General features: G+C 36.7%; 2 protein-coding genes across 8 annotated transcripts in view; one reads left to right on the top strand and one right to left on the bottom strand.

Annotated features, from left to right (window-relative positions):
• Positions 1-688: 688 nt before the first annotated feature.
• Positions 689-8,394, bottom strand: LOC127445981 (gastrula zinc finger protein XlCGF57.1-like). 6 transcript variants are annotated; one of them, XM_051706533.1, is made up of 4 exons: positions 8,168-8,394; positions 7,765-7,886; positions 6,513-6,549; positions 689-2,287 (listed from the first exon to the last, which is right to left on the bottom strand). In XM_051706533.1, exon 4 carries the CDS (start codon positions 2,280-2,282, stop codon positions 1,059-1,061), a length of 1,224 nt encoding a protein of 407 aa, XP_051562493.1. In that variant the 5' UTR covers positions 2,283-2,287; positions 6,513-6,549; positions 7,765-7,886; positions 8,168-8,394; the 3' UTR covers positions 689-1,058. The 6 variants fall into 6 exon arrangements, with proteins under 6 accessions (XP_051562493.1, XP_051562494.1, XP_051562496.1 ...); XM_051706534.1 differs by lacking the exon at positions 6,513-6,549 and adding an exon at positions 4,155-4,219; XM_051706536.1 differs by lacking the exon at positions 6,513-6,549 and adding an exon at positions 4,188-4,219.
• Positions 8,395-8,619: 225 nt separating this feature from the next.
• The window catches only part of ap1m3 (adaptor related protein complex 1 subunit mu 3), a 30,726-nt gene continuing 17,604 nt past the window's right edge, over positions 8,620-21,741 (top strand). Inside the window, exons 1-4 of one of the 2 annotated variants that reach the window (XM_051706529.1) lie at positions 8,620-9,167; positions 18,951-19,107; positions 19,248-19,315; positions 19,511-19,641. In XM_051706529.1, coding sequence (XP_051562489.1) covers positions 9,126-9,167; positions 18,951-19,107; positions 19,248-19,315; positions 19,511-19,641 — 398 coding nt within the window. In that variant the 5' untranslated portion in view covers positions 8,620-9,125. Of the gene's footprint in view, positions 9,168-14,006; positions 14,214-18,950; positions 19,108-19,247; positions 19,316-19,510; positions 19,642-21,741 lie in introns of those variants that run through there. The other variant, XM_051706530.1, reaches the window with a different exon arrangement.

Here is a 21,741-nt window from a genome sequence, read left to right as displayed (position 1 = left end):
AATCTATGCAAAGTTTTATGCATGAGGCTACTTTGGCATATCCACGATTGTCTTTGAAGAACAAAACAATCCAGGATTGTGTCAAATACTTAATAATTAAATCCAGCTATCCATGTATGAATAACAGCGCACAGGTTTCCTTTCAAGCTATATAGCCACATTTTAATGCATCTATCAGAAGTGGACTCTACAGTCTTACTTTGATATACATTTTAAAAATACATTATCTGAAAAAAGCCTACATATCTTATACAAAAAAATATGAACATTTATTTCTATTTTTGCAGCTCAAAACTTCAAACTTCTCTGTCTGCTTGGATAAATATGACACATCTTAAGTGTTTGTGAAAACTCTTTGGATCGCATCATTTTGAATTTAACTGTATTCTGATTACCAACTATTTAAATCTACAGTTAAATCTACAGTTACTAATATTTTGTATTTTGAATACGTAATCCCATTACGTGTTTTCAGTTACTCCACAACCCTGGCTGTATTTATGTGCTTTTTGTACCTTCAAAATTCTGGCCACCATTGACTGCACGGATCTACATTGCTGAGAAATTCTTCTAAAAATATTCATTTGTGTTCTGCAGAAGAAAATCATAGGGTGAGTAAATGACGAGAGAATTTTAAATTTTGGGTGAAATATTCCTTTAAGTCAATTTATTCTCTTTGCTCATTAAATAAGTGACACAACACATTATTTTGCTCATTTTTATTTCTGGTAAATATAATGTACAATAAGTACACTACACACTACAGATTAGTTGCTTTCTTTATAGGACAGGTAAATGACTTAAATGTACCATAAACTAGCACACACCCCAACTTGATAGATTTTTTACAAACAAAAAGGAATAAAGAAATTACTGAAATTGTCTATTTTCTTTAAACATTTTCATTATAGGGTTGCAGAAATGATTACATATGTGGCATTTCAGTGGAACTCACTTGTTTTCTGAACTAATACTTTGACCTCCCTTAAATTTCCTTTGTCTAAATTTCAAAATTGCTCTTTTGCAAGAACTCTGATGAACCTGAAGGTGCACCTCGCTCACTTTGACAACTTTCGGCAAGCCTTTTTTAAATGTTTCCCGAGACTACCACATCGACTGAAAGTCTTCCCACATAAAGGGCAGTGATATGGCTTGTCCCCAGTATGGACTCTTTCATGCACTGTTAGGCCAGATGACTGAGCGAAACTCTTTTCACAGAATAAACACTTGTAGGGTTTTTCTCCAGTGTGGATTCTTTCGTGCACTTTCAATTCAGCTGCTCTCTTAAAGGCTTTCCCACACTCACAGCACTCATAGGTTTTCTCATCAATATGTGTTTTCTGATGGTCTTTTAAACCGTTCAGCCATACAAAACTCTTTCCACAAAAAGAACACAAGTAAGGTTTCTCATTTGTATGAATCCTCATGTGTGTCTTTAGCTGTATTGCCAAAAGAAAATTTTTACCACACTGATCGCAGTGAAACGGCCTTTCTCCAGAGTGAGCGAGCACATGAGTTTTTAGATTGTTCGCCTCTGCAAATCTCCTGCCACACTGAGGACATTCGTGTGATTTCTCTCCAGAATGAGTTTTCATATGACATTTTAAGGTGCTGTGATGTGCGAAACTCTTTCCACACAACATGCATGCAAAAGGCCTCTCTCCAGTGTGAATTTTTGCATGTTCCTTAAGAACACATTTTTGCTTAAAACACTTTCCACACTGAGGGCATGAAAAAGGCCTCTCCACAGAGTGACTCTTTATGTGCCTCTTAAGTTCTGTTAAATTTGGGAAACACTTTTCACACTGAGTGCAGATGAAAGGCCTCTCACCAGTGTGAGTTCTAATGTGCCTCCGGAGTCCTCCTGAATTTGTGAAACTCTTTTCACACTGAGTACAATTAAAAGGCCTCTCACCAGTATGAATTCTAAAGTGTTCCTTAAGGCCTCCTTTACATGTGAAACACTTTCCACACTGAGGGCATATGTAAGGCCTCTCTCCTGTGTGAATTTTCATGTGAGTCATAAGGTGTCCTATACGTGCAAAACACTTTTCGCACTGAGGGCAAGGGAAATTTTTGGGTTCTGTTCTTTTTTGTGAGAAATTCTTTTCAGTCTCTGAGGAATTAAAGGATTTTTCTCCAGTTGTGACATTATGGGGGTCCTGATCCTGATGTTCCTCCTCCGATTCATTCAGTTCTTGTCTTTCCTCCTCAGCTTCTTTCTGTTCTTGACTTTCCTCCTCCACTTCTTTCAGTTCTTGTCTTTGCTCTTTCACTTCCATTTAGTCTAAAAAGAACATACATACAGTTGAAGACAGGAGTTTACATACACCTAAGCAAAATACTTTTAAACTCAAGTTTTTCACAATTCTTGACATTTAATCATAGAAAACATTCCCTGTCTTAGGTCAGTTAGGATCACTATTTTAAGAATGTGAAATGTCAGAATAATAGTATGGAGAATGATTTATTTCAGCTTTTCTTTCTTTCATCACATTCCCAGTGGGTCAGAAGTTTACATACACTTTGTTAGTATTTGGTAGCATTGCCTTTAAATTGTTTAACTTGGGTCAAACCTTTTGGGTAGCCTTCCACAAGCTTCACAATAAGTTGCTGGAATTGCGGCCCATTCCTCCAGACAGAACTGGCGTAACTGAGTCAGGTTTGTAGGCCTCCTTGCTCGCACACACTTTTTCAGTTCTGCCCACAAATTTTCTATCAGATTGAGGTCACGGCTTTGTGATGGCCACTCCAATACCTTGACTTTGTTATCCTTAAGCCATTTTGCCACAACTTTGGAGGTATGCTTGGGGTCATTGTCCATTTGGAAATCCCATTTTCAACCATGCTTTAACTTCCTGGCTGATGTCTTGAGATGTTGCTTCAATATATCCTAAAAATTCCTCATGATGTCATCTATTTTGTGAAGTGCACCAGTCCCTTCTGCAGCAAAGCACCCCCACAGCATGATGCTTCCACCCCCATGCTTCACGGTTGGGATGGTGTTCTTTGGCTTGCAAGCCTCACCTTTTATCCTCCAAACATAATTATGGACATTATGGCCAAAAAGTTAAATGTTTGTTTCATCAGACCAGAGGACATTTCTCCATAAAGTAAGATCTTTGTCCCATGTGCACATGCAAACTGTAGTCTGGCTTTTTTATGGCAGTTTTGGAGCAGTGGCTTCTTCCTTGCTGAGCAGCCTTTCAGGTTATGTCGATATAGGACTCGTTTTATTGTGGATATAGATACTTGTCTACCTGTTTCCTCCAGCATCTTCACAAGGTCCTTTGCTGTTGTTCTGGGATTGATTTGCACTTTTCGCACCAAACTACGTTCATCTCTAGGAGACAGAATGCGTCTCCTTCCTGAGGCTGCGTGGCCCCATGGTGTTTATACTTGCATACTATTGTTTGTATAGATGAACGTGGTAGCTTCAGGCATTTGGAAATTGCTCCCAAGGATGAACCAGACTTTTTTCTGGGGTCTTGGCTGATTTCTTTTGATTTTCCCATGATGTCAAGCAAAGTGGCACTGGGTTTGAAGGTAGGCCTTAAAATACATCCACAGGTACACCTGCAATTGACTCCAATTAGCCTATAAGAAGCTATAGAAGCCTATAATACATATTTTTAAACACAAATCGTATTTTATCAAACTACACAATGATGACTCTAAGACATTATAGATATTACAGTTTCATTTTCTGTTAATGCATGATTTTCTGTAAAGCTGCTTTGAAATGATGCATGTTGTGAAAGGCGTTATACAAATAAAAATGACTTGACTTGACTAATTGCCTAAAGGCTTGACATCATTTTCTGGAATTTTCCAAACTGCTTAAAAGCACAGTTAACTTAGTGTGTGTAAACTTCTGACCCACTGGAATTGTGATATAGTCAATTAAAAGTGAAACAATCTGTCTGTAAACAACTGTTGAAAAAAATAAATAAATAAACTAGATGTCTTAATCGACTTGCCAAAACTATAGTTTGCCAATATGAAGTCTATGGAGTGGTTAAAAAATTATTTTTAATGACTAAGTGTATGTAAACTTCTGACTTCAACTGTAAGTAAACAAATTAATTAACTTTTTTTTTTTTTAAGTGATCTTTGATTTTCTGAAAGTGAATTATGTTAAAGGAATGGCTCACCCAAAAATGAAACTTCTCTCATTATTTACTCACCCTCATGCCATCAGAGGTGTGAATTTTTTTCACTTTTTGAAGAAAACAAACAAAGATTTTTTTTTTTTTTTAAATATCTAAGCTCTGTAGATACATACAATGCAAGTGACAGGTGACCAGAATTTTGAAGCCCAAATAGAACATGAAGTTAGCATATGCATTATCCATAAAACTCCAGTGGTTTAGTCCATATCTTCTAAAGAGATCCAGTCAGTTTTGGGTGAAAACAGACCAAAATATAACTCCTTTTCCACTATAAATCTTGACATAAGAAGTCTCCTTGGCGATCATGATTTCAAGCTCGACTACACTTCCTAGCGCCATCTAGTGCTCTGTGCATGCATCAAGCAATAGGAAGTGTAATCGAGCTTGAAATCATGATGGTGCCCAGAGACTGCAATGGAAAAATATACAGTAAAAAAATAATTATATTTTGGTTTGTTGTTACCCAAAACCAATTAGATCAAACCACTGGAGTCTTATGGATTACCATCATGCTGCCTTTATATGCTTTTTGGAGCTTCAAAGTTTTGGTCAACATTCACTTGCATTGTATGGACCTATAGAGTGGAGATATTCTTCAAACATATTTGTTTGTGTTCTGCAGAAAAAAGAAAGACATACACATCTGGGATGGCATGAGGTTAAGTAAATATTGAGAAAATTTTCATTTATGAGTGAACTATTCCTTTAATGCAACCAGATCTGGTGTTATGGATCAACTGGGGATCATGTTAACTGGGGATGTGTGCGTACATGTGAATAATTTTACTTGCCTTTTCAGCAGATTCGTTCAATGTGAATTGTGAGTAAAGAAAAGACGTTTTGCACATTATAAAAAATTTTGGTATCATTATTAAACAGAGTTGTTTCATCGATGTCTGTTCTAATGAATTTGACACACTTTAAGAGTGATTTGAATGGTTTCACAGGGTAACATGTTGACGTGGCACATTGGTTTGAATGGGAATGCCAATTAAACTTGTCAAGAGCAGTAAATCGCAAGTGGAATTCTTTTATATACAACACTAAAGCATCATAGGCTGATGTGTGTCAATAATACATTTTCAATTGCTTTTTTTTCTCTTTATAATGAATAATGGCTTAATTAACCATGATAGTTTGAGTAACCTTCTACCATTGAAAATGAACAAGGCAATCTGCTAATAAGAACTGGATCGTTAGTTTAGTAGTAAGTCACACTGATATATCACTCAGCGGTTCGGATTCAAATCCTGGTTCATCAAGAGCATTGTATCTCTGCTGCAGGTTATGATGTACTTTAAATAGGTATATCGAAAATTATTTTGTAAAACACAGACACAATTTATTATATTGTTTTAAACAAATCTATCAAAATTTCAACTGAATCTGACAGCCAGTAATCACAGTATAACCTACTGAATTTTCTGAGATTGGTTGAATTACTGAGAAGAAAATTAAGAACTATGCTGTCTACAGTTTAAAGGCCTTTATAAATGGTCAAAACATTTATTAAAGATAAAATCTTAAGATTTTGCCAAACAAACAAAATCATTGTTTCTGAAGAACTTTATCATGCTTTCTCAGAGTATAATTTATCATTGGTCAGTTAGGCCTCTGTACATGCTCTCCAGTCTCCACACATAAACATCTTTTGGCAGTGTCATGGGTAATCATAAATATACTACACTGTCATGCACAGAACCGTTGAAAAGTAAAGGATATTATAATATCAATTTAATTAAATTAACAGATGTTTACTGAGGAATTGAACCCGGGTCTATTCATATGGTTACGATCACGCTACTGCTAGACCAACCGACTTTTCTATTACTTGCAAACAATAATTTTCTTTAAACTTATAAAACTATAATTCTTTTTTTAATAAATGGAAGTAATTTAAGAGTATATGCCTATTGTTGACACATTTCAGCCTATGATGGATTAGTTTTGCAAATTAAAGAGTTTCACTTACGATTTACTGCTCTTGACAAGTGTAATAGCCAGTTCCCATTCAAACCAATGTCCCACGTCAACATGGGAAACCAGATGTTACCCTGTGAAACCATTCAGATCGCTCTTAAACTGCGTCAAATGAATTAGAACAGACAACGATGACACAGCTGTTTAATAATGACACCAACATTTTTTATAATGAGCAAAACGTCTTTTCTTTACTCACGATTCACACTGAACGAATCTGCTGAAAAGGCAAGTAAAATTATTCACATGCACGCACACATCCCCAGTTAACATGATCCCCAGTTGATCCATAACACCGGATCTGGTTGCATTAAAGGAATAGATCACTCATAAATGAAAATTCTCTCATTATTTACTTACCCTCATACCATCCCAGATTTGTATGTCTTTCTTTCTTCTGCAGAACACAAATGAATATTATTAGAAGAATATCTCAGCTCTATAGGTCCATACAATGCAAGTGAATGTTGACCAAAACTTTGAAGCTCCAAAAAGCATATAAAGGCAGCATGATGGTAATCCATAAGACTCCAGTGGTTTGATCTAATCGGTTTTGGGTGACAACAAACCAAAATATATTTCGTTTTTTAATATACATCTTTCCATTGCAGTCTCTGGGCACTATCATGATTTCAAGCTCGATTACTCTTCCTAGTGTTTGATGCATGCACAGGCTGTGTCTCATTTGGAAGGCTGCGTCCTCCGGAGGTCGCATTTCTCGGCCGCATACTTCATCGAGGCTGTCTCGTTTCATAAAAGCGAGTAGGACACTTCGAATGCGACCTTCTTTTGTGGGAATTCGGAGTTTGCATGAGGTGTATCCTTCATGGGCACTCACAACCCACAATTCTTTGCTTCAACGGAAATGTCTAAAAAAAAAAATAACACCACCACCTAACATTTGCCCGTAAATATGATGTTCAAACGCAAGGAATGTTAATTCCCAAGTTGAAGTACCTCAGTAGATGGGTGCAGAGTATATAATATGTATATTTATATTAATATATATTTAAAATAAAGTATATATTAAACTACACCTGTAAAATCTATTTTCTTTTCTCTTTAAATCTTTATAACTCTCCTAAAATTTACCTCATACATTCCCTTCTAAAGGGACTTTGTTACAATCTCAGTCGAAGCGCTCGCGCTTGTTAAAGAGTGGCGTGCTGTCAAAGCACCCATGTTATGTTCTGTTTCCATTTGTCCTACAAAGGCTGTCTCGTTTAAATGAGATTTGTTTAAAGGAGGATGCTCGGTATACTGCAGCCTTCAAAGGATGCATCCTACCTAGCATGCAGCCTTCGAAACGTGACACAGCCACAGAGCGCTAGATGGCGCTAGGAAGTGTAAACGAGCTTGAAATCATGATCGCCAAGGAGACTTCTTATATCAAGATTTATAGTGAAAAAGGAGTTACATTTTGGTCTGTTCTTACCCAGAACTGACTGGATTGCTTTAGAAGACATGGACTAAACCACTGGAGTTTTATGGATAAAGTTTATGCTAACTTTATGTTCTATTTGGGCTTCCAGTTAACATATAACACCGTTAATGAACTATCAGACGGTGTATGACTTTAATATTTCTCTGCAATTATTCATGAAAAATCAACCTCTTTGCTCCTCTGTATTTTTATTTTTCACTTTTCATCTTTACAGTGATATGGCACGCAGATTTTAGTTGTTTCATCCCTTCTTGCTTGTTTGGAAACGTGTCTTCGTCACGTTTAAAACGCTGCGAATCAATGGAAATAAAATCATAGACAAATATCAAAATCAATCCGTTCCTCGTGTGAGAATACGCTTCACTCTGAGGGCACATCATAAATGTTGAGCCATTTACAACAAATCATCTATAAGCACGTCAGATAGAGGATTACAGTAATACATTCTCTAATGATCTACATTCGTAACACAGTGCTAACTTACTATTACCATGTTGTTGTAAAAACATTAAAACACTCTTTAACGTTATATTTATACACCTAAAATGTGAGATCGCTCAAAAATACAAACCTTTTCTCAGCCAAAGTACAGTAGCCTGAAAACGATGGGCGCAGCCCTAATGACGTCACTGGCGCTATGTACTTGACACGTCTCGTGTCTAACGCAACACTGAAGGCTGGGTCGTAATTCGTTTTAAAGAGGTATATTGAAACGGCGGTCTTCACTTCAATATAGTAAAGAAAGAAACTAGGATTCCGGAGACATCGAATAAATGCATCCAATTGCTTCGCAAATTATCCACAATTTCGAAGCGGTCGAAACACGGCGCAATGCGGACACCTAGTGGTCACAGGCGGGTAATTGCAATGAAAACACTACTATGTTTTTTTTTTAATTCAAAGGCGAGAACTTCCTGAAACCTAGCAACAGTTTATAGACCATGTAGACCTTCATGTAAAAGTGAGACTTTTATTATTATAGTTTAGTTTTAATTTGTTTTTAAGTTTGTCTAAAAGTAGCTAGCACGTGTAAAACCTGTAGAATGGTGTGTACCGTGTAAATTGCGTGTTTTGTTTATGAATTCTAATTCTATAATGTTTTATTTGTGTACTCTTTTCTGTAGCATGCAGTCTATAAAATAAAGATAACAAATTGTAATGCGAGAGGTTAATGTTAACAATTTATTGACCGCCACCGCAGGTTTAGATGCCACAGTATATCCTTAAAACTCTGTGCGCGGACAGCTCGCGCTCAGTCTCCTGAAACTAAACTGGCAGCGTAGACTGCGTCTTGTTTATAACGAGAGCGTTCTAGTTTCGACGTTTCGCAACGCAGGCAATGTAGCTGGGGTGACAGAATAGGCACAGCTCAAACGAAAGCTGCAGAACCGGTCAGACGCCTCAAAACCCGGAAGACACGCTGGTTAAGGATGGGAAAGGGCTTCCTTCATTTCACTTGATTAAACTTTACTCAAAATCACAAAACTTCGACATCCGTCTGTCACTCCTTGTCTACTACTTTGATCAGGATGGCAGCGTCCGCGATCTTCATCCTGGACCTGAAAGGCAAGGTAAGAAGTGTACGTGCACCTGTCAGAGGAGGAATAAAGGTCACACTACTCCTTTATTCTTAGGATAGACAGTATGACTTTATATGAAGCCAGTATACATATAATCAATGTTTAAAGGTCAGTTACAAAAGTAAACTGCATGTGATACCTCAAATCAATACCTGCAGGGGTTTTAAAACGAAGATGTGATGTCACATGATGTCAGAATGGCAAGAAGATAGATTAATTTTACATTGCAGTGTATTAATATATAAATTTGGCATGTTACTTAAAATAAGAGCTATGACAATAACAATAACAAACTGTACAAGATGCTCCTTAAAATAATTGCATCAATAACAATTATAAAGTACTTTCTTCTATGTACCAAAGTATTCTTTGGGTAGTCCTTTGGGCAAGGTTATAATAGTTTTACATTTTAAATTTAGTTTTTATTTCTATTTCATTTTAAAATTTTCATTATAATGTAGTTTAGTTTTCATTTTGTTTGTTAGTTCTTTGTTAGTTTTAGTTTTTAAATATTTTATAGTTCAGTTTTAGTTTTTCATTTCATTTAGTTTTTATATCAAGTGATACATCTAGAATGGGGAAAACAGGCATCTGTGCAATGTGGGTCATATAGCTGGACACCCAAATGTACAGTTTGTAAATAATACTTATAATATTAAAAATCTTCATTTTAATAAGATCAACTGAATTTCCTTACTGATACTACAGAAGAAGAAAACACATAATTCTGAATTAAGAATGCTTCTTTTTTTTTTTACTTTAACCAAAGTTCTCTTTAGTGCATTTGTCATGAGAAAGTAAGCCTTGTCGTAACTCTGAAAACTGAACATCAAACAAAATCTATACCAATTCCAAATGAAATGTAAAACAAATCATTGATTGACGATGTAAGACAGAATGAGTGAAAAGACTGTGTGTGTGTGTGTGTGGGAGAGAAAGAAAGTCAGAATAAATTACTGGATATTGTATTGTTTCTGTTCTCTTTGTTTTAACATCATGCATTGACAGCACAATGAACGGTCATGTCAATAAAGGTTTAGATGTGTCATAATTGAAGTCCCAGGTGCATTTCCTATAGGGTGACCAGATTTTGAAAGTCTCAAACTGGGACACTTGGGGGATTCGCGATACATGCATTTATATATGTATGTATATATATATATATATATATATATATATATATATATATATATATATATATCACATTGTATTAAAATATGTAGCTAAATTCAATATAACATCTTTTAGTATGTGAAATGTTATTTTATTATATATTGTTTTAGACAATTCTAACCACATTTTAGATATGTACAAATTCCATATAGCCTATTATATCCACATGATGTCATATTGCATGTGTAATAATGATATGACTTGTCAATTGACAATTTCATGTCAGCAAAACATTTTTACAAAAAATTTGCAAAATTGGAACTTAAAAGTTAAAATACAATTCCACATTTCCACATTTAAGTGCTTGTACTATTTTAAAAAATAGAGCCGTATGAATATTAACCTGCAATCTCTTATTTAACTGTGGCCATGGGAAAGTGAATATTTACAGTGACAGCAAAACATTTCAATTCCATTTTCACATGTTGTGCAAAGAAATAGACTGGCTTCTTTCAGCTTGTTGAACATGCATTTTCATTTGGGCATTTCTAATTTGTGTTGGATGATGACAGAGAGCAGCAGAGAGCGCCAAGCGCTTGAGTCGTTGTCATGGTAACCAGATAGATTCTGAGTGGATTGCTGCAGATTGATAGAATGAAAGTATTGTCAAATCATCGTGCAATGCAATAAAATATCTTCCCTTCCCTGCAATCGATACCAGACACAATACCAAGAAGGACGCTGAGGATATTAAATTTCACATAAAAAAATAATCAGTAAGCCTAACAGCTGAAACTGGGACATTATTCAATTTTTTCAGAAATGACGCGACACCGGGACACACCTCGTAAAACCGGGACCAACTACAGGTCACCCTAGTTTTCTACCTGCTTTGCTTCTCTCCATGATGTACTGTAGTGATTCCCTCCCTCTCTGTCTTTGCTAATATAATGAGAGAAATAGGCTATCTGCTTGTGCTATCGCTGCCTAGTGGCACCTTCATGTTAAGGTGATAGCGGGTTTAAAGGTTTAAAAACCTATCACAACAAAAATGAAATCGTCTCGGTTACGTATTTAACCTTGGTTCCCTGAGATGAAGGGAATGAGACATTGCATTTATTAACGCATATGGGGGAGTGCCTTCTCAAATGACCTAGTTGAAACATCTTGTGCATTTGCAACGAGCACTGTAATCTTTTTTCAATCTTTGTAATTCATTACAAGATATAATGCGTCGCTCAACATTGGGAAGTGGTTGTGCAAAATATGTGGGCTTTGAAGTGGGAAAGCCCTTTATTGAAAATGTGTGAACGTCTCGTGCAAACGCTGTACTCTTTTACAATCTTTGTATGTTCATACATGATATAATGCGCCACTCACCATTGGGAAGCGGTTGTGCATAATGTGCAACTTTATTGCATTTGATTAATGTGAGACACAGAAAACAACATGTTGAACAACATTTTGAACAACAATATTCCTTTCCTGACAAACAGCAGGGGGGAAGAGGGGAACAGTATTGTGTGTCAGGAGCACTTTTGCTGTGTGGGGGGGTTTGTTCCACCGGCGTGAGGCGGGCGCTGATACGGCTGCTTCCGTTTGGGCCATGGCTTGCGTGGCCTCACCGGTGTCTCGGCAGCGGCAGGTGTCGGCACTGAGACAGCAGGTATGGGGCTTTTAGTTGGGTGCTGGCTCGAAACAGAGTGAGGGCAAACCGGCTGTGATGTACTACGTTTTGGCATAAAGTGTTTCATAGCCTGTGATTGCTGATGAGTCACGACGTAACGCTCAGCAAACTTATTCACAGAGCTGCCAAAGAGGCCGGCTGGAGACACTGGAGCATTCAACAGAGTTGCTTTTTCCGTATCACTAATTTTTGTGAGGGTCAGTCATACATGTCGATCGAGAACAACCAGGTTGCCCATGGACTTGCCGATGGCCTGTGCAGTGACTTTCGTGGCACGCAGCGCTAAGTCTGTAGCAGTGCGGAGCTCTTTGAATGTCTAAAATGCCCTTGTAAGGACGCGGAGCATCTCCCTGTCAGTGGCGCATACATGCTCCTCGCCCTCGCTAGGGGGAGCATCATCCACTGACCACTCGCCTGATGCAGCGAGAGACATGACATCGTCATTATCATCCCCAGCGTCAGAACCGCTGAATGAGATGAGGCCGCGCGCTCTTATCAGAGGGCCGGAGCTCGTCTCGCACCTAGCATATCGGCAAAGATGCGCCTCGTGGAGATTGAGGGGCTCGCAGGGCATGTACCAGCACAAGGACCACCTCAAATTCATCCTGCTTGACCTCGCGGCCCCGCCGTGCCTCTTCATGTGAATCCTCCGGTATCACAGAAGAGGTTGGAGGGAGGGCGCGTGAGGCTGAATCGTCCGTCAGAACGAGGGTGATTCGTGAGAGAAGCGTCTTGAGACTCATGCCCTCACAGTGTGGACAGTCTGTCTCCATGAGAGCTGACTCTGCGTGGGCGCGGCTCAGACAGTAAATGCAGCTCTCATGCTGATCTGACGGCGGGATGTGCCTCTCGCACAAGGAACACTTACAGAACGACATCATTAAAAAGATGCAAACACGTAAGCGACTCCTTTAGATATATAAATATATATTTATATTTCACACAATATGCAGTTGCTTTGTAAGGATACACAACACCTGCCAAAGCGTTGCGGGGAATCAGGATGCTGAGGCCCGTTCACTAGCGAAGCCTCAAGCGGCGAGGCGGAGTGATGTTCGCCAGAGCACTGCAGGGGAGCGGAGAGTCTTCTTGTTGCCATGAAGATTCCGCCGCTGAGTTGTATATATTGATGGCGAAGGGTAGAGGGCTTCTAGACAAGAGATGATCGCTGTCTTGAAGGAAGAAATTCAGAGGAAATGGTGTTTGTGCACCTGCTTTTATAGCAGACAGCTTTGCGCCAAACAGGTGGGGCTCAAACACCATAGCCAATATTAGAATATTGGCATTATTGTAGAGAGGTTTCAACTAGGTCATGTAAGAAGGCAGTCCCCCATATGCGTTAATAAACGCAATGTCAAGTGTACTGAGTCGGAAGGGAACTTAATATTTTTTACGATTATTTTTTTATTTTTTTAATTTTTTTCAGAGCCATGCAAATTTATTTTTCTAATTGTGTTGATTGTTATTTTTATTTCAGTTTAAAACAATGTTTTTTTTTTACATTTATTTTTCATTTGCCTTTGGGTTGCCTTGTTATAAATAGTATGCTATGTGAATATGGTATTCATTCAGTACAATGGTACTGTATTTCAGAGTACCATGGTATTAGCTCTGATACCATCATTGTACCATGGATCTGCCACTCTACTTTTTTTTTTTTTTTAAAGGGATATTAACATGTTGTTTATTACTTACTAGGTGACTAATCATGCAGTTACACTTTACTGTAGCATGAGCACTGTAATGTACAATGTGACCAAGAATGAAGAATATTATGGTTGTATATATTTAAAAGTTTAGTTGTTGCTTTTTATGTACATTGTACTTAGGATCCAGTAGTAATCTTTAGGGTTGCTGCACAATAATAATAAAGCAATAGAGTCAATCTGTTGATCTCTAACGGTTTATTTAACCCTCTTCCTCACTGTATGTACAGTATTTTGCACTAAATGACACATCTTTCTTGACCCTCCCTCTTGAGAAGTAAACTAGGCTTTATACATAGCTATCTCAATGTAAACAGAAGCACAGAAGCTTTGGTGTAAGATGTTGAAAGCATGGTTGTGGTGGGTGGATGGGAATGTTTCCATGAAAACAGAGAGTCTTAGGGCCTCAGTGGAATGGATTACCCTCAAACATACCCCTGGATCTTGGCAGTGCTGATGAAAGCATTTTTGTCTGTGATCCCTGAGCAATTCAATATCTCCATCTGAAGGAATACCTCAGTATCATCCCTGGTAAAAGACAGACTTCATTGATCTCTTATGTTTCACCCTACTATACACTGTAACTAGTTTTTATATTACAGTTTATTTGTAATTTTACATGACAATTAATGAACACTTATGGATGAAGTTTCATAGCCCTTATTGATTTATTTGTTTACATTTCTTTAGCCTGATTCGAGTCAGTACAAACAAACCTTAAGGAATCAATTTTGCCTGGTAACTGTAGCCAAAACATCTCTAAGAAAATAAAATATTTTTTTCTATTCAAAGAGCTAGGCCATCAAACCTCAAGGTTTTTATCTGAGCTTTTGTTGATTGTCTTACTATAGGCAAAAAGAACATTTGTTTATATGGATTGCACTTCATGCACTAAATATATATTATCTGCTCCACACAGCATAAAAAAAAAAAAAAACAGGAAATGTGTCTATCAGTTTTATGAGAGCTTTTTTTTTATTTTTATGAATGATAAGAGAGAAATCCAAAATATACAGTGTGTTTTATGATATTTTTACTGTTTCATCCATACTAACAATGTAATAGACCAGTCCCAGTGTTTACAAAAAATTATTTAGAGGGTTCTCGTAGATGACTGTGACTTCAAGCCATCAACAGATTTGACTGGACTGAGGAGATCATTTCAACTCACAGCAAACATATAAAAGCGAACATTATTACAGATATGTTATTAACTCATGTCATTATAATAATTGTATAGCTAAGAATATTTGTCTATTTATGATGGTTTAGTGTCATACTTTATTCGTCTAATCTGTCAAATCTAACACAACAGTCTATTGGCTTTCTGCCACCACTTCTCATGCACATTGCCAAAGGATTGGTCTATACTACTCCCATAATAATCAAATTGCTTATTGATTGTCAGACACCAACTTTTATATCACCCAAATTTCAAGTTTTGAATGAGTAGATTGTACCCATGCGTTGCAAATATGGGTTCTTACATTGACCATGTTTACATGCATGTAAAAAAACTGATTAGTCCAGGGTTTTTGCTGTAAGTGGCGTCCTGAAATGTCATGTAAACCAGAACGACAATTTCCTTAAGCTGTTTAAGGGATTAAGAGAAAGCGTTTTAACACACCCAGGTCTCTCCCAGAGAACACGACCCTTAAACTCTGTGGATCCAAAGGGGGCGCAATATCGTGATAAAAGTTTTCGCATAAAACTTAAGTCTCTGTATACAGGGGGCCTGGGTAGCTCAGTGAATAATGACGTGACTACCACCCCTGGAGTCACGAGTTTGAATCCAGGGTGTGCTGAGTGACTCCAGCCAGGTCTCCTAAACAACCAAAATTTGCCCGGTTGCTAGGGAGGGTAGAGTCACATGGGGTAACCTCCTCGTGGTCGCGATTAGTGGTTTTCGCTCTCAATGGGGCGCGTGGTAAGTTGTGTGTGGATCGCGGAGAGTAGCATGAGTCTCCACATGCTGGGAGTTTCCGCGGTGTCATGCACAATGAGCCACGTGATAAGATGCGTGGATTGACGGTCTCAGAAGCGGAGGCAACTGAGACTTGTCCTCCGTCACCCAGATTGAGGTGAGTAACCGTACCACCATGAGGACCTACTAAGTAGTGGGAATTGGGCATTCCAAATTGGGAGAAAAGGGGATAAAAAAATAAAAAAATAAAAAGTCTCCGTATACATAAGTCAGGCATATGAGCTATCATTTCAAAGCTTAGAATCTGTACTTTTCAGAGATAAATCAGTTCTGAATTTATGTTACTTACAATAACAAAATAAGGCCTCAAAACATTTGTTTTGAATTACCCCCCAGAGGTAATGGGGTAGAAATATTTATGTAAAAATATAAGTCCTTCACATAGCACATAAAGACAAGTCATATATCAAATGAAAGCTCTCACTCTCAGAAATGTGACTGAATAACTAGTAATTTTGTTGCCCTAATACCACAGTTCGAAAGATTTTCAAAAGAATCACAAAGTGAAATATGATTTCTGTAAGTCATCAAATACAAATGTCTCTTTATGCTCCAAAAACTGCTGTAATCCCCAAATAGCTAACAGTTTTAAAACAAGTTTTAGTTTATATCTGCTTTTACCTTAGGAAGCCCTCTAAAAAATGAGCCATTGTTTATTTGTCTGTGAGCTTGCTTGGCTGAATAATCCAATGTTATATCTTTGATGTAAACAAAATATGCCATCCAGAAGGAAAAGCATGCAAAACAAATCATCAGAAAATATGTTGATGACTATTGATGATAATTTACATCATCGCAAAGAGGAGGATCTCAGCTTTATAAATGACACCTAGATTGAGCTTCTAGTCCACTCAGAGGCTAAGATATTCAATGAAACAACAAGGGTGGTGCTTGAACTGAAAATTAGACTGAATGTCTATAGATGAGTGCATCTGTGAGGGCTAAAATGCATTAAAGTGCCACCTACATTTCAGATCTGTATATTGTGATGGAATGTGATAGATAAAAAAAAAAATTCTAGTGCTTTCTGCCACCTAGTGGAATAAAATTAGACTTTTCAAAGTGAGGTTGAGTGAACAGAACCAGAATTACATGTTTACAAAGTTAGGACCAAAAAACAAAACAAAAAATGTTGTTTTTCCCCCAGAAAAATGTCTGTTTATCATAAGATTATAAACAATATTATTTATGAATAAATGGAGTCTTTTTATTTTTATTTGGGTGGTTCTCTGAAAAATGAGACCGGTTTGTTTGCAATTTGTCTAAAGGATGTGTGAATGGTGAGCTTTTAAAAATGAGTGTGAAAAATTGCAGGCTGCAGCCCAAAAATGCACCAGGGTTTAAGGTAATTGTGGTCATCATGCAAACCCAAAAGTGCCGTTCTTACAGGTTTTTTAGGAGTGCGCATGTGGGTGGAACAAACCGGACAACTAATGTCATAGGATGGAGCCAAACAACAAGTCAGCACAGCGGAAAGAATTAAACATATCTGGGAGTACAGTGGGAAAAGCACATACACTATAAACTATACCCATTTATACAAACCAATGTAAATTATCGACTGTCCAACTCCTCACATTAGTGTATATGCACTGGTTCGTTGGGGGAATCCCGGATTTTTACGTAAGAGGCAACCCCCACTATTGCAGTGCAATTCCGCATCATGTTGTGATGGAAAGTCAAGGAAACAAAAACAGCAACAACTCTGGAATATCTGGAAACAATGCAAAGCAACGGAAAATAAAAAAGCAAGGTCTTCCCCGGATGCCATGTTTGTTATTTAACCCTTAAACGCATACTTTGGGTCTTTAGAGACCTGGGACCTAATTCCACCCCCTGTACCTCATCCATTTTTTGGAGTTGTACCCAAACCTCTTAAGTACTCCTCAATCTATCTCGTATAAATAGTGTAACACACACACACACACACACACACACACAAACACACACGCACACACAAAGTCAAAATTGCAACAATTTATTTTTATTTTTATAATGGTTTAAGTACCAAAAGTATATAGGGTCTTTAGAGACCTGAGATATGTAAGAGTGTCAGGGTTTTTTTCACACTTCCATTAATTATATTTTTTATGATTATTTCATATCTATTTAAGATTACTATAACAAGATATCTATTCCTTTGTTTATTACAAGAGAAATGAGTACTATATTCATACAAATAAACACTATATCATGTTGATTTTCTGTGCAACAATGAATTATCAACAATGGTGAATTATCGGTATCCCATATGTGTGTACACATACATATTATACTTGTTATTTCTTACTCAAGGTGGCGCTGATGTTTCAGTGATTGATTTGATTTACATTAGACATTGCTAGCTGATGTAGAAAAAACATAGGAGTAAACTATAGCAAGTGTAACATGAATAGTATGAGATGACTATTTTCATTTGGGTGTACTACTGAAATCATGTAAGTTGTTCATCTATTTAGACTCAATAAGTGCCTGAATACATATGTGTAACGTATGTGTAACTGATGTATATCTTATGTGTAGATTATGTGTTATTTGTAGCTCAGTATGTGTTTGGCTGCCAGTTGCATCTCATGAAATTTCAGTGTGAAGCTAATGAATCCTGTTCTAGGTTTGTCCTGATTTGTTGCATTATCTTTTTGATTTATGAAAAATAAAAAATCAACAGATATTTTATTTGATTAATTTCTAATTGTCTTGAAAATATTTTGAAAATCTGGGCATTTTGTACATCCATTTTTTATAGATATAAGTGCCGGGCCTCTAAAGATCCAGATATGTAAGAGTGTTTGGGAAAATTACCATGCATTTAAGGGTTAAACAAGCGCTGCAAGGAAATTACGTTGCTGTGGAGAAAGTGGCTGACTGACCGAGGCGCATGTATACAGCGGGAGTAAAGAGTACGGCACTTAACAATGCATGTAAACTGGAACGCTGCTTTCTCGCAATAATCTCACAATAATTCGCTTTCTGGTGTCCATGTAAACAGACATTGTATCAAGCTCACACTGGCTTTAAAAAAAAAAAAAAAAAAATGGATGGCAAAGGGACAGTGTCTCGAAGCGATCCAGGTGGCAGTCAACCTGTTTAAGTGCAGCGGCCAAATAAATTTGCCCTTTTTACTCTTTATGGTGTACTGATTTAGTGCTGTATGAATTATCATATAATTGCCATGTAAGGTCATTTGTAACTTATTTTGGCAAATAGTTTGCAAGAACTTGTTCAACATGAAGCTATAATATTTGGAATATTTCAGTGCTTTCAGCTTTATTTCCATCCCTAAGGTTCTTATATGCCGGAACTACATGGGCAACATAGACATGAATGAGATTGACAACTTCATGCCCATAATGATGAAGAGAGAGGAAGACGCAGATCTGTCACCTGTTGTTATTCATGGGTCCACCCACTTTCTCTGGATTAAGCACAGCAACCTGTACTGTATCCTCCATCAGCTTCATTTTAAAATATAACTTTACACTTCTTATCTTTTGATAATATAATTTAGCAAACTGTTTTGCCACTGTTGTAATAGCTCTGCAAATGTGCAGTACACTTTCCCCTTAACAGGTTTTAATCAGTGGTTGCAATGACTAAGAAGAATACTAATGCTGCCCTTGTATACTCCTTCCTGTACAAAATAGTGGAGGTAAGTGTTTCATATTTATCATAACCACAACAACACCTTGCACAACACTTTACACAGTACAACACAACAACAAATAAAAACAGTAGCACACTTTAATGTGACATATACTTATCTCTATAAGTTTACCCTCTATATTATAATGCCAGATTTATGTGCATTTAATAGGGTTGTATTGACCATGTACTGTATTTGCAGGTGTTCACAGAATACTTCAAGTCAGTGGAAGAAGAGAGTATTCGAGACAATTTTGTGACAGTATATGAGCTAATGGATGAAGTAATGGACTTTGGCTTCCCTCAGACCACTGACAGCAAGATCTTACTGGAGTGAGTTCTGACCATTCAAACTGCACTGCTCACAGAACGCTATTCATTACTCAAACAGCATTACTATGCTTGTTCACCATTCACTATTCAAGCTCAGACTATTCATAATCCACTGTGCATGCTCTGTGCAGAAGGCACAGTTTCACAATATGCAGTTATTCATTTCTTTTAGAACACAGACAGATTATCAGACTAGAGAAATAAGAGTCCCTTGTAGCATGTAGGCATAATCATTTTACTGTTAAATGTAAAAGTTATAATGTTTTGCTGTTAGTATGGTTTATATAGTTTATATGTCCTTTGCATTGAGTGGGAATCACTTGAATCTTTACAACTGATAGTCAGTCATTTCTAAGTCTTAGACGGTGGGCCTCCCCTCCCTCTGGCAAAACTTACAAGACGGCACCTCCCCATGGCACAAAGAATATTCCATTTATGTGTTGCAAAACAGACTTTTAGAGAATTTTTTTGTTGGCATTCTGTATAAGCTAAGAGTATAATGGTAAAAGTTAACTGATAATTTAATAACTTTCATATCAATAATTTACTTTTGATATCAATAAGTACTTGGTTAGCTACTAGTGCAAATGTCCATTCCTGATGTCAACAATTGAATTGATCTAGTAAAAATGCTAATTTTTTATATCTGTCATTTGGTTATTACTAGTGGCAATGTTAATTTTAAATATCTTTAACATGATTTTAACTAGTTGTAATACAATCATTGATATCAGGAATAGACATTTGCACTAGTAGCAATGTAATTATTGATATTAAAGGTTATCGTTTGTACTGGTAAGAAGTACATTGCTGATGCAGTACGTAAATATGTCATTTTAACTAGTAAGGAAGTAATTATAGATATCTGTAATTGTCTGACAGCAAGCTTATAGTGAAAATGTAGTTACAGATATAAAACAATTATGGATTTTACTAGTTGAAATTCAATCTTAAATACCAAGAATGGGTATTTCAGCAAGAAATTGTTTAATTTTTTAGATCCAGAATTAACGTTTTTGGTAACACTTTACAATAAGGTTCCATTTGTTTACATTAGTTAACAACGGTAGTTAACATGAACTAACAATGAACAATATTTTTTACAGCATTTATTAATCTTGGTTAATGTTAATTTAAACATATAGTAATACATTTTTAAAATCAAAAGTTGAATATGTTAACATTAGTTAATGCATTATAAACTAGCATGAACTAACAATGGACAATAGTATTTTTATTAACTAACATTAACAAGGATTAATAAATGCTGTAAAAATATATTGTTCATTGTTAGTTCATGATACCTAATGCATTAACTAATGTTAATGAATGGAACCTTATTGTAAAGTGTAAAGTATGTTTTTACTAGTGCAAACTGCAAACCTAATTACTAATATCAAATAATTAACATTTTCACTAGTAGTAATTCTATTGTTGATATCTAGAATGAGAATTTTTTAACAAGTGAAAATTTAACTAGAGATATCTAGAATTATCTATAGATCATATCATGCACATGATTAAATGTTGAAAGGCTTGCAATTGCGCATGTGCTCTGACATATTGAGCTGCGCCACTTGAAGTTCGAATTTGACTCGTGTTGTATCTCAGTCCCATTATCCTCTTATTTCCTGTCCTCTCTTTATTGCCCTGCATTTAATAATCAGCCAAAAAATAAAAATAAAAATAAAAAAATAAATAAAAACCATAATTATATAATTAATAAAACTCATAATTAAGTAAAAAAGACTCAACTTTGAATGCTTATCGGATTTAGTTTGCAGTCTTTGTAAGCTACCCCTTATTAACAGATAGCTAAATGCTGCAAGCCCTCAGTGACAGCAACACAATACCCTGTCAGCTGGAGACACTTGAGGTTAGAGAACACACAAGGTAGGTGATCTCAGGTTTTATGATCCTTGTGGGTACATTTGGTCCCCACAATGTTGTATAAACATGTACACACACACACACACACACACACACACACACACACACACACACACACACACACACATATACAGGCACACTCACGTTGGTGTGGCTATCCTTATGAGGAATCTCCATAGACATAATGATTTTTATACTGTACAAACTATA

The sequence above is a fragment of the Myxocyprinus asiaticus genome, chromosome 9, assembly GCF_019703515.2.
Source record: "Myxocyprinus asiaticus isolate MX2 ecotype Aquarium Trade chromosome 9, UBuf_Myxa_2, whole genome shotgun sequence".
Classification (NCBI taxonomy): Eukaryota; Metazoa; Chordata; class Actinopteri; order Cypriniformes; family Catostomidae; genus Myxocyprinus; species Myxocyprinus asiaticus.
This window is presented reverse-complemented; position numbering and strand designations above follow the sequence as displayed.